This window comes from Pithys albifrons, chromosome 1 (assembly GCF_047495875.1).
Source record: "Pithys albifrons albifrons isolate INPA30051 chromosome 1, PitAlb_v1, whole genome shotgun sequence".
Classification (NCBI taxonomy): Eukaryota; Metazoa; Chordata; class Aves; order Passeriformes; family Thamnophilidae; genus Pithys; species Pithys albifrons.
This window is the reverse complement of record NC_092458.1, coordinates 59,281,640-59,294,035: the sequence shown is the minus strand read 5'-3', so window position 1 is coordinate 59,294,035 and position 12,396 is coordinate 59,281,640. Positions and strand designations below refer to the sequence as shown.

The 12,396-nt window shown below is 41.3% G+C and overlaps 1 protein-coding gene across 7 annotated transcripts in view; it reads left to right on the top strand.

Moving 5' to 3' along the window:
* CAB39L (calcium binding protein 39 like) overlaps window positions 1–12,396 on the top strand; it is a 67,001-nt gene that overhangs the window by 32,808 nt on the left and 21,797 nt on the right. For all 7 annotated transcript variants that reach the window (XM_071570873.1, XM_071570837.1, XM_071570881.1 and 4 more), the window contains one exon: window positions 8,962–9,126. In XM_071570873.1, the coding sequence (XP_071426974.1) occupies window positions 8,962–9,126 (165 nt within the window). The remainder of the gene's footprint in view (window positions 1–8,961; window positions 9,127–12,396) is intronic.

Below are 12,396 nucleotides of genomic sequence, written 5' to 3'. Positions count from 1 at the left end.
ATAAAAATGTAATGTCAGTCATGTAGAACTAAATTGTCCTTGAATTTAATGAAAAATGCCCATTCTGGAATTAACTAGAAAAGCAAGGAAGTATTTAAATACCTAGGAAAGGAAGCCTTCAGTGCTTAGGCTCTCTTCCTTCTTTCTGGCACAAACTCCTTTAAGCATTGGAGGATGCATGTAAATAGGGCTGAAGAGAGGAGAAGCCCTAATACCAAGTGGTCAGATCTGTTGAACCTGAGGGAAGAAGGGACAGCCTGTGACACGATGGTCACGCTGCTTCATTTATTACTGTCTTTTGCTGATGGATGTTGTAAGAGAACATGAATGGGAAGGATGCCTGACTCACCTCACAAACAGAGGGGTGTGACATCCTGACTTTTGAAGTCTTGTGCTCAGCTGCTGAGTCCAGTTGGCACAAAGCAGTGCAGGTGGCATCCAGTATGTCACTGAAGGACGTCCTTGGGCACATCCCCTTCTTGCTGCTCACCACACACCCTCGGGTGCGGCAGCCTGACTCAGTGCCATCTGCGGTGTCTACAGGTTTGGTAACATTTTCTGAACCTGCCCTCCAGCAAAAGCCTTCCAAGTGTCACAGTCTTTTAATTCAGTGCAGCAGACGGATCTGAGGCTTGTGGAAACTTGGTCTGATCTTTGCAGGTAGTCTAGATGGACTGAAAGATTTGCAGTTTCTGGTGTAGCTAATCCAAAACTTGGATTTATTGCGCAAAATTAACCCAAATGCATTACAGCAGGTTCAGGGCTCTGGGCTGAGTGTTTTCCTGCAGCACCTTTAGTCAGTGTTCAGAAACATAGCGAAGCTAGATGTGAAATAACCTGAAGTGTGTAACTTCTGCCCCTTTCACTTAAATATATCTAACAAGGCTGGTCGTTCTGGCAGGTCACTGTGCTCTGTCCTCTGTTTCACCTCGGTGTGCTGTAACTGATTTGGTACTGTTCAAAAGGGTCAGCAGAGCAGCATTTTATTAAGGCTGCAGTTAAAAGACTTTGAGACTTCTGGAACAAATATTTCTATTAATAGATCCTGCTTTTTTACATGGCAGCAGTGGAGCCATTGCTGGCTGTTGCTCACCTTCTCGCTGTGCTTTGGGAAGCGACTGGGGACCAGCGTGTGGGGTGCAGTGCATGCGGAGGACGGGATGTGCATTTGCACGGAAGAGCAGTTGCATGACTGCTGGGAACGTGAATACCCGTGGATGGGATTCTGCAGCTGCCAAAGTCACTTGCAAAATTGCCTTCAACTTCCTTGCTGCACACTGAAACTGAGGGAATGAGATAAGAAGGGCTTGGCATCCCTTCCTCCTAGCTCTCTGTGTCCTGGGGTTTTGTGGAGCGTTTCCTGTTTCAGCTTCCCTGTTCTGCTAAGGCCTGTTACTGCTCTAAAGATGGGTGAAACTCCAGATACTATCAGGTGCTGGTGCCAAGAGTTTAAACCTGTCTCATCTGGTTGCTTTTTATTTTTTAAGGACCTTGCAACCTTTAGTTCTGTCCTAAGTGCAGGATTAACTGTGGGAAAGGAATTTATGTCCAGGTGGGGCAAGCCTGTCTTCTCCATTTAATCATTCTTCCTTTTAAAAGGCGTTTCCCTGTTGTGCGTGCTTGGCCAAATTGTCTTTGCCTGCTTCCTTTAGTGCTAGTCCATAATGTTTTACTGAATGACAGAATTCAGATGTCCTGATCCAAAATGTTCACAATGTGTTCCTATAGATCAGTTTAGCATGAAATTCTATCAAGAATAAGTCAGTTGGGTTGATCCTGTGGTGTTTTAGATGGTGGACTCAGATGCTGCTAATGGCTTTTTTTTGGGAGTCCTTACAGTCAGCTGTAGAGAGAGAGAGCTCCATTGGCACTATTCTTGTAGGAGAAAAATTGGTTTGGATCACATAGAGTATTTTTAAACCAGTTAAAACCAAATCAAGGAGCTTTATGCTTTTGGTTGCAATGTATAGTGTGTGAAGTAGTGGCAGATCACTGAATTAGACATTGGAGTATTTAATGTAACACTGGCAGGCATCTGTGTGTGTTACTGTCTTCTGCTGTGCAAGAGAGCAACAGTTTACAGACCGATTTTTGATCTGGAAATATGCTAGGTATGCAAACAGAAGCTGCATGGTCCTATTTGCCATATTCTTATCAACAACTGAGGATTTCCTCACCAGCCATCCTGTATTTTTCTTATGTATATTTGGTATTTGAGTTTGGGAAAGTGGAAAAAGTTCATGTAGCCTATTTTTATTTCACTGTTGCAGTTTGTCATAAATGTTATATTAAATCCCTGGATGAATAAAAAGAAGAATAAGCCCTTCTGACCAGTAACATACATGTGAGACCTCTAACTTGTTAGTGAAACAGAAACAGCCCACTGAGATCTTTGAAAAGTTGCAGCTCAGGTGCAGGAGCTCAGACTGTTGTTTATTCAGGACCTGATGCTTTTCCCTTTATGTTGTTTGTAATCAGGAGTAAAAAGATGCAACAGTTCTACTTTGAACAATGGAAGATCCATCTCTCTTTCTCTTTGACAAGCATGACAAATCTGGATCACAAGCACTTAATATGGCATTTTTAAGGTAAATGTGAAATTGCCATAAGTAGCTGAGGAGAGGATAAGGGCAAGGTTAGTAAGTAGAGGTAATTTTTGTTAACCCATTTGGAATAGCTAGAAATTCATGTTACTGAAGTTGGGGACTCTTGGTAAAGTATATCTGTGATGTGCTATGTATGGGAGTTTTAAAAAACTCTCTGTAAGAAGTCTGTGATTTCTGAAGCAGATCTGCTTTATTTTGCTATATCACACAAGCAGTGTTGCAGATAAAACAGCTTAGCCTTTGAGTATGGAAAGTCCTAACTCATGTAATTATGGAAATAAAAATTCAGGTTTTGGCGTGAACAACAAGTAAGAAGGCTTTGTTTTAGCCTTACATGCTGTTCTTTAAAATCTCTCTGGAAGATTTTATAACAACAACAAAAAATATGTAAGTCTTGGAGGACTTCTTTGTAATTCCTTAAAGGAAAAAAATCCCCAAGAAACTCCTTAAATTCTCTTGTATAATTGCAGAATATAGAGGAAAGAAAACTAACTGTTGAGCAGCATTCCTTAATAATGCTGAATTACTGCCCTAAGAACATTGCCATGCACTTTGGCCCTCATGTAGAGAACAGTCCAAAAAAACCAGATAAAACTTAGAATTGTCTTCTAGACCTGGCCAAGCAAGTTAAACTGAAGAACCCAATATTAAAACTTGGAAAGGAAGATCAACACTGGAGTAGGAAGTACTTACATATAGGCATAGTAGAGTTATCCATTCTGTAATAAAGACTGGACCTTTGCAGCAAGATTGGCTGATCTTCACAGGTGGGATAGGCTGTCGAGAGGAGAGTGTTGAGGTCTTTCAGGGAAGATTTTTTCATATAGAATTTCAGGGAATCATTTCTCCGAAAGCTCCTTTCTTTGTGTTACGTTCCCAGTAAGTCAACAGTGACAAGACTTTGATTTGTGAAGAAAATAAGTATCTTCAACTAATAAAAATTACCTCTCTTGTTGTTGAAGCTGTTGGTAGGTTTAGAAAGACACAAAAGTGCTGACAAAAAATCAACTTTATGAGTAGATGTTGTAGTTTGGGATTATTATGTAAATTCTCTCCCCTGCCACTTAACTGCCCAGGCCAGCGGTTAACAAAAGAAGTAGTTAACTGTTGATCGCTGGGGTGGGGGCAGGTTTGTCTCTTTTGGGTTTTTTTTGGATATTCTCCGGAGTCTTGGCTCGGCGGAACGGGGGAGGAGTGGGGGCTCGAAGGAGGCAGGCTGCCCTGCTGGTTACTGCTGGGTTTTTTTCCTGGCTGTCTTGCCGCTGCCCACCTCGGACTACTTTTTTCGTGCCGTGCTGATGCTGCTACCTGCCTTGGATTTGCTGCTGGTTGCTCGTACCTTTCTGCTTCTTGGACGGGGAACACAGGGGGAAGAGACTGAGTCCATCTGAAAGCCCACTGCTCGTCTGTTTCGCTGGAGAGGGACTGAAACTCACTCTGCAGCCAGCCGGGCTGTGACAAGGACACTTAAGTATAACCTTTTCTCCCGGAGAAAAAAACCTGCTGGGTTTTGTTGTTGTTTTGTTTCTTTTGGTTTGTTTTTTTTTCCCTCTCTTGTGGTGTTGGGGAAGTGGGTTGCACTAGTCTGTTTACATATATATATATATATAGCAGTTATCCTTCTTGTATTAAAATTCTTTTTCTTAAATTTGATAAAGAGTGGTGTGATTATCGTGGAGGAGGCCCCTCCCCTGCTTGTGGGTAAAACATTTTGGTTTTTTCCCCTCGAACCGAGACAGTAGAGAAGATTGAGCATGTTTATAATTTAACTTAGAGAAGTTAGGTAGGCTTATCTAGGCTGTCAGTTTTCCTGGTCTAAGGCTACTGTACATCCTTTAGACCAGTGGGGTTAGCAGAGGATTGTTAGATTTAAACATTTTCACAAAATCCTGCATTTCAAAATGGACCCAAAACTTTCTTGTGGGTTGCTGGTCACTATAAACTACGCTCTGTTGATGCAGAGTTATTTCTCAGTGGAAATATCTTATTAGTCCTGTGTTGCATCAAAGTAGAGAAGAAATGGCCATTATTGAAAAAAACTGCCTTTGTTGCCCAGGTGGGTCTGGCCTGTGCTCTCCTTCACTCCCTTTACACAGTTATTGCAAATCAACCTTGTAACTCACTGGGCACTCACTCCTGTACCCACCTTGAATTTCAGTGTTCTGTTGTGGGGTTGGGTCTTCCCAAGTCTGGATGTGGTGAACTAAGATGCCTGTGGACTAGAAATCTGCAATTTGCCTTGGGAGGTTGAGGTCCTGACTTCTCTGCAGGGAGAGCAACACAAACAGTAAACTGACATTGTGCTGGGAAACAGCTTGCATTTAATCTGTGCTTTTTGTCCCTACCCGTAGCTTTTGACTGACCAAAGTTCAGTGTACCCCACTTTTGACATTTGTATGTAATGCATATAAACTGTTCTGTTTAGGATTCTGTGTTTAATTTTCTCCTTTCCCATCTTTTTCCATCTATTCAAAACAGCTTTTGTAAATATAATAGCATAAATTCAGTCATGATACAAAGGACTTGCACCTGCAGGGTAAAAAGGAAAATCTCCTGAAAATAAGATTGTGCCTAATTGCAAGAGCGAGGCAAATGACTGAAAGGGCTTATGTATTTTATGGAACTGTTTCTTTTGCTCTATAACTTCTACTGAAGTGATGGTTGCAGCACTTTGCTATCATTGCTGCTGCTACTTCTGGAAAATAAAAATAAGTGTGGAATTCGTAATAGACTTTGGAGTTTCTAGCAAATCTCTTTTTTATTTTTGTCACAGACATTGTGGTGTCATTGGGGGGAAGGGTGTCTTACTGAGGCTTTTTGTTGGTTTTCATGACGTTTCCTAAAGAAGGTCAGGACCAGTCTGGCTTCTTATGTAGATGTATTTTTGTCATCCCCTATTTTGATGTATTTGTGTGAATATATTTGTTGTTTGTTTTGGACAGATCTAGGATCTTTGTATCTTGGAATGTCTTTTTTTTTCTCTCCTCCCCTGAGTCATAAACAAGTTTCCATTGCAGAAACAGTGGTTATGTACTTAAGGTATTATTCTAAAATTGCTGTAAGATTAAGTGGAAATGTCAAAATGGAGACTAGAATTGGCTGTCAATTTAAGAATCTGTGTTCGGGATTATGGTTTTCCTCCAGATGGATTGTGAGGGATAGGACTGAAACGCAGCCCTTGGATTTGACTGGGAATAACTTTTGGTGGTGGGTTGAATGTGAAACCACGGACTACCTGGAGAATATGAAGGGGGAGGAGGTTAAACATGAGATGTAAATTGTGTGTAGAAATGCTGAGAAGATGGATGGGAGGGGATGGGATGGGATGGGATGGGATGGGATGGGATGGGATGGGATGGGATGGGATGGCAGGTGGTTAGAGAAATACAGCTGTGGTGCCCAGTCTGCCCATCAACACCACAGTGTCCTGTACTTTCATTTTCTCACACAGTGCTTTACTATTTCGCCTCCTTTTTGAGAATATAACCTAAAGCTGAGCTTTGCAGACATTTTTCTACATATCAGAGAGGACTGCTTACACTTGAAAGGAAAGTTACTAATTTTTTTAGCTACAGAATGCCAGAGATATTCACACCCTGCCCAGCAGAATGGGTGAAAACCCAAATGTATGGGTTTTAATTTTGATATGAAAATATTTCCCCAGCTCTTACAAAGATTTAGAGCTTTAGTTTCCAAGATAACACCCCATTGTTAATCCTATCTATACTCTGTGGGATCTCTCAAGTGACATACCACTAACATTTGAGGTAAAAATAGGCTCTTTTGCTGACTGATGGTAAGAAACAGCAAGACTTCTCCTGGTTAAAGTTATAATAGTCATGCTCATTTACAAGCCACTCATACTGACCTCTCTCAAATAGCAGAAAACTGAGAGTAGGTACAAAGTTGGATATCAGAAAAAAATTCTTTGCAGAGAGAATCAGGCATTGGAATGGGCTGTCCAGAGAGGTGGTGGATTCACCATCCCTGGAGGTTTTTAAAGTGAGATTGGACATGGCACTGAGTGCTATGATCTGGTAAATGGACTGGAGTTGGACCAAGGGTTGGACTTGATGATCTTGGAGGTCTTTTCCAACCCAATTCATGCTATGATTCTATGAAAGAGATTAGAGAAGAGTTCTTTATGCTGTGCAAAATCAATGCTTGAATCTTCCAGGTAGATGCAATGTGGAAGTGACTTTTATTTGGTTTTTTCCTAAGGATTTCTAGGTTCTTTCTACAATTTTTATTCACTGTGTGAATAAAACCTGTGATTTAAATCAATATTAAAGTATAGGGAGATCAGCAGGATGTGAGAGATGCCTCTTCAAAGTGTCGTGGGGTTATGTTATGCAGATGGATGGGGGCATCTTTGAAAGCATGGCATTTTTCCTTTCAATGTATGTGAGAGATGTATTGAAATTATTGATCTAGGTTTGAATATCCATTAATGTCCAGTCAGCTTTTACAAATCACTTATGGATGTTCTTTGTCTTGATTATTTTTTTTCACCTCCTGTGCTAACGAAATACTCATTTCAAGGAGAGGCTTTGTAATATAGATGTGAAAGACTGTCTTACCTTCAGAATCCTTAACCATCCTGCCTGGCACTTGGCTGTCATTCTTTTGCTTTCAAACCTGTTTCTTACTTCTTCCCACTCCCTGCCAAAGAATCCAGTCAGCCTTTCTGGTCAAGATGTTTTGTAAGGTAATTCCTAGTTTTTCCTCTACGTTAGGTATCTGAAACATTGCACAGAATTAGTATACTCTGGGTGGGAACAAAAGATGAAAGATTTATTTTACTTCACTTAGTGGCAGCTGTGGAGCTTTACTAAAGCAAATTGCTTAATTTAAAATTTCTCAACCTGAGACTGAAGTGTCCATGCGCTCAGGAAGCAAATCCCTTGTGGATGATGCTGACTCAAACCACACATGATGAGGAGAAATAGGTGGTGGCAATGCAAAGCTGTCAGGTTTTGGCTGGGATAGAGTTCATTTTTTTCCTAGCAGCTGGTACAGTGCTGTGTTTTGGATTTAGGGTAAGAATAATGTTGATAACACACTGATGTTTTAGTTGTTTGCTGAGCAGTGCTTACACAGAGTCAAGGCCTTTTCTGCTCCTTACCCCACCCCACCAGCAAGTGGGATGGGGGGCAGAAGAAGCTGGAAGGAAACACAGCCAGGACAACTGACCCCAGCTAGCCAAAGGGATATTCCATCCATATGGCATCATGCTCAGCACATAGAGCTGTAGGGAAAGCTGGCGAGGGGCTGCTGCTCAGGAACGGGCTGGGCATCTTGGAGCAATTGTGTGTGGGTGACAGTGTGTGTGTGTATCTCTTAAGGTCTGAGGTGATTGATGAATACATCGTTAAGGACCAAAGAACCACCTGTAGGATGTGCCTTGTAACCAGTAGAATCTTTCCATGTATGTTAGGTGAACTACTGACCAATAGTGTGCTGGTATGTTATATACAGGAGTAGATAAAAGTGAAGCTGTTACTAAAAATAAAGCCCTCTGTCTTCAGTGAGCCTTCTGATCACACTGCAGCCTGAGTGTCTCTGCCTCCTCTGACCACCGCTAAGCTAATCTATATTACCCCAATAAAGGGTGACCCCAATATAATTGCACTGTGCATCACTTGTTTATTATTATTATTGTTATTACTTTTGTTATTACTTTTTTTTTGCTTCTTTTCTGTCCTATTAAACCATCTTTATCTCACACAAATTTATTTCCCCCTTTCTCCTGTTCTCTCGCGCTCCCACTGAGGGGAAGTGGGCAAATGGCTGAGTGGTGTTTAGCTGGATACCAGGTTAAACAATGATGCAGGGGCACGAGGTTTTATTTGGGTTACTGGTAGAGGAGCTGGGACAGTCCCTCAGTAGGCAGTCGATGGAGAGGCAGCACAGCAGCCACCCTGCTGGCGGGAGCAGCCTCTGGCTTGGTACCTCCAGCTGGCACCTCTGGCCCCACATGTATTGATAGAGCCCACTGGGAAGGGTGCAGGGAGCAGTGGTGAAATTGCTGCTGCTTCTGCAGGGCAGTGCCTGTCTCCAAAACCATAAGAGATCTTGCTGATGCTTGTTGGTAGTGCTGTCTTGGCCCTGTTCTATGCCTGTGATCTCTAAGTGATGGCATGCTGTGTTTAAATTGAATATATCCTATGTAAGACCTGCAGGATACACTGCGGATCCTTCAGCCTCAGTGATTGCATAAAATTACTGAACCATTTCCCAATAAATAAGTGTGGTTAGAAGCATTTGTTTTGAAATTCCTGTCTTTTAAAAGAAAATGCTTTTCTTTCTCGTTTCCTTTTTTTTTTAATCAAAACCCATTTCTGCTGGTGAACAGGCATCAGAGGAAGTGTCAAAATCTCTGCAAGCAATGAAGGAAATTCTGTGTGGGACCACAGACAAAGAGCCACCTACAGAAATTGTGGCCCAGCTGGCGCAAGAGCTGTACAACAGTGGCCTTCTAGTGACCCTTATTGCCAACCTACAGCTGATAGACTTTGAGGTAGGTCAGCATTCATGAACCTTTTCATCTCCTTGGTCTCAGTGTTGTCAGTGAGTAGAGCGTATTTTTCTGAAATCGAAATAATTTTATTGCATTCAAAGCTCTTTATCGCACAGTGAAGAAAGCGGCTACTCGTATCCTGAAAAATGTGCTCATATACTGGCAGTAAATACAATGGATCTGATTTTTTTTAATTAAAACAAAAAAAATAACAAGATATTGCCATGTGTATCCAAACAAGATGGGAAATGATGCTGACAATACTGTCTAGGACTGACCATGTAAGCTGCAGTGATGAAACTCGTTGACATGGTGCAACTATCAGACCCACTGTCTCTGATTTAGAAGGGGTTTAGGGACATGAAATGAAAATAATTGGAGCATGTGACAAAGACTGAAAAAAATAAAATGATTTCGTTGAGAGGACAGGAGTTGAAAAATCTGTTAAAAACTGACAGCAGGCAGCTGGTAAATTGGGTGACCCCCACTTGATTGTTTGGATTAAAAAGAGAAAGAAGTATAATTTTTTTTCATAGCAGAAGGATTACTCTAAATCTATATGTATAGATATTATTTAATCATGTATATTTAAATATGAAATTATATATTCTGTGGAACTTCTTGCCAGCTTAGTTGTTAAAGCCAAAAGCTTAGAAGACAACTGCTAAGAAAACTAAACTTGCTTGTAAGTAAGGAGAAGAGTTACAGTAAAGATTGAATTAATTCAGAATAAATATAAATCCTTTTAACTGAGTGTTGAGTGGGAAGGGGCTGGGGAGAAACTTTGTCAGGTCATTACAGTCAGCTGGGATCGTGGACCCCAGGGACTGCTGTTAGGAATTCTGGGATTTATGTAGCTCCTGGCTGCCCGTGCAGTGTCACAAGTGTCGATGCACCAGTGAGCAATCCCCAGCTCCCGGGAGCCAAACCTGCTTCTCTCAGGCCTGAAGCAGGAGCAGTACCCAACACAGAGACAGCTGCTGAATTGAAGAATTGGTTTCTTAGAGAGACCTTCTGATGCTCGCAGAGAAACCTTTTGTGGGAGTCACTTTCTTGGGGAAGTTCTGAGGAACAATGGGAGATTTATGTTTTCTTTTTCCCCTATTCGCCCCACCCCCAGTAAAGCCAGGATTCAAGGACTTACTTATGTATTTTTGTATTAATTTTTGAAAATGTTGTTAGTGAGTTCTCTTACGTTCAGGAGAATTTATTGAGAACCTTTCCTTTGCCTTCTTCTTGTCTCCCCTGGATACTGTTAAGTGTCGTAATTACAAAAATACTCAAACCTCAGCAACCCAAACCCCTGAAAAACCCTTCAAGAAAACAGGAGAGAGGAGAGAAGATACTGTTAGCTTAGAAGGAACACTACTACATTTTTTTTTAGTTACATGCAGCCTGTATTGCTTCTATCAGAAAAATAATTCTGTATGGACATACCGAACACACAGTCCTTAAATGCAAGCACTGAATGAAATACCTAATCGGTTGCCAGTTTACTGTTGTTACAAACAATTTTAATGATTCTTATAATTCTTATTTTAATCCATATGTAATGGTAGAATACAAAATCATAAATTACTTGAAAATCTGATTTCTGAAAGGAGTAATGTTTATGTAGGTTACTTTGCTTTGTCCTGACTCCCTGTCTGCTCCTCACTGATCCTGTTGCTCAGTTGGATCCCAGTTTTTCACAGCTGTACTTCCCTTTGAAGATGTGTTTTCAAAGACTGTGTAGGGGAGGCTTGCACACATCCATCACATGTCCATAAAAAACACAGGTTTAATGCTTCTGCCACTCAAGAAACAAGGTATCATTTTGGTCATGATATGAAGCACTAAAATTGGGTTTGGGAAGGAGCTCCGAATCAAAATCAGACTGGACTGTTAAGAAACTCAAAATACTAAATTTATTGTTGAACTTTGAAGAACTGAGGAAAGTGTGCACACAGACAAAGTCAACTAAAAATGTAGATGTTACTAACTGTGCATAAGCCTGAAGGTTCACAAGTTATAAAGCCTCTAACATGGGCAGTAAGTAGCTGCAGGCCTGGAACTGGTGATGTTAGAATCTTTCTCTTACTTTTCCTTGAAACAGGAGCTAAGTTATGGCATAGGTATCCTACAACTTGTTATTTATATAATACATTCCTGGCAGGTTTTTTTGTCCTCTCCTTTTTTTGTCCTTTTCTCTTTATGCTGCCTTGTCTTGTGCTTCAGTGGCCATATGTCTTTCATTATAAGGCAAAACTGAATTGCAGATCCAAGTAAGAAGTGTTTCAAAAGTATTTCTACAATTTTAGTATATGGTGGTGAGGGAAGGCTATCTTGGTTCCCTCCTATCTGTCTCCACTCCCTCCACAAGAACCCAAGGAGGTCAACTCTGGCTTTCACCTTTGCTGATCTCTAGAAAATGAGATATAATTAAATACATATCTATCTGTATTTATCTATCAATCTTATCTCCTCTCTGCTATTGGATATAATCATAGAATCATAGAATCAGTTGGGTTGGCAGAGACCTCTGAGATCATCAAGTCCAACCCTTGGTCCAACCCCACTTTGATTACCAGATCATGGCACTAAGTGCGGCATCCAGTCTCACCTTAAAAACCTCCAGGGATGGGGAGTCCACCACCTCTCTGGGCAGGCCATTCCAATGCCTGACCACTCTCTCTATAAAGAACTTCCTGATATCCAACCTAAACCTCCCCTGGAAGAGCTTAAGCCCCTGCCCTCTTGTCCTACTGCTGGTTGCCTGAGAGAAGAGACCAACCCCCACCTGGCTACAACAATGCTGCAATGCACCCAGTATTAAGTAACTAATATAAAATTTGGCATAGCAGAGAGGATCACTTAATTCTTAGCCATCTTTACCTCACCCTTTCAACAGATAGGGGAGAATGGCATGTTTATATACAGAATTAACCTAATTCAAACAATGTCCAAGGGTCAAAAAAAAGTGTTGCAGACAAGGTCAGATGGACTGGCCTCTGATTTGATTCTCTTGTTTAATTCCCTGAGTCCCCAGATCTCTGAGTCTCCAAGCCAGCTGGTCTGGAACGAATAGGAAAGCAGAATACTTTGTGTTTCTCAGCATTGATTTATTTGTAGAGGTGAACCAGGGAATTTTCCTCTGTGTGAAACTATCTGCTCCTTGGCTTCACATGTTCAATAATTTCTCTGCCAAGGAATGTTTGTCCTCCCAAGACAGATCAATGAACAAGTAACCTTTTGCTTTATCTTGCCCTGTGCATAGTGACCTGCTGTTGA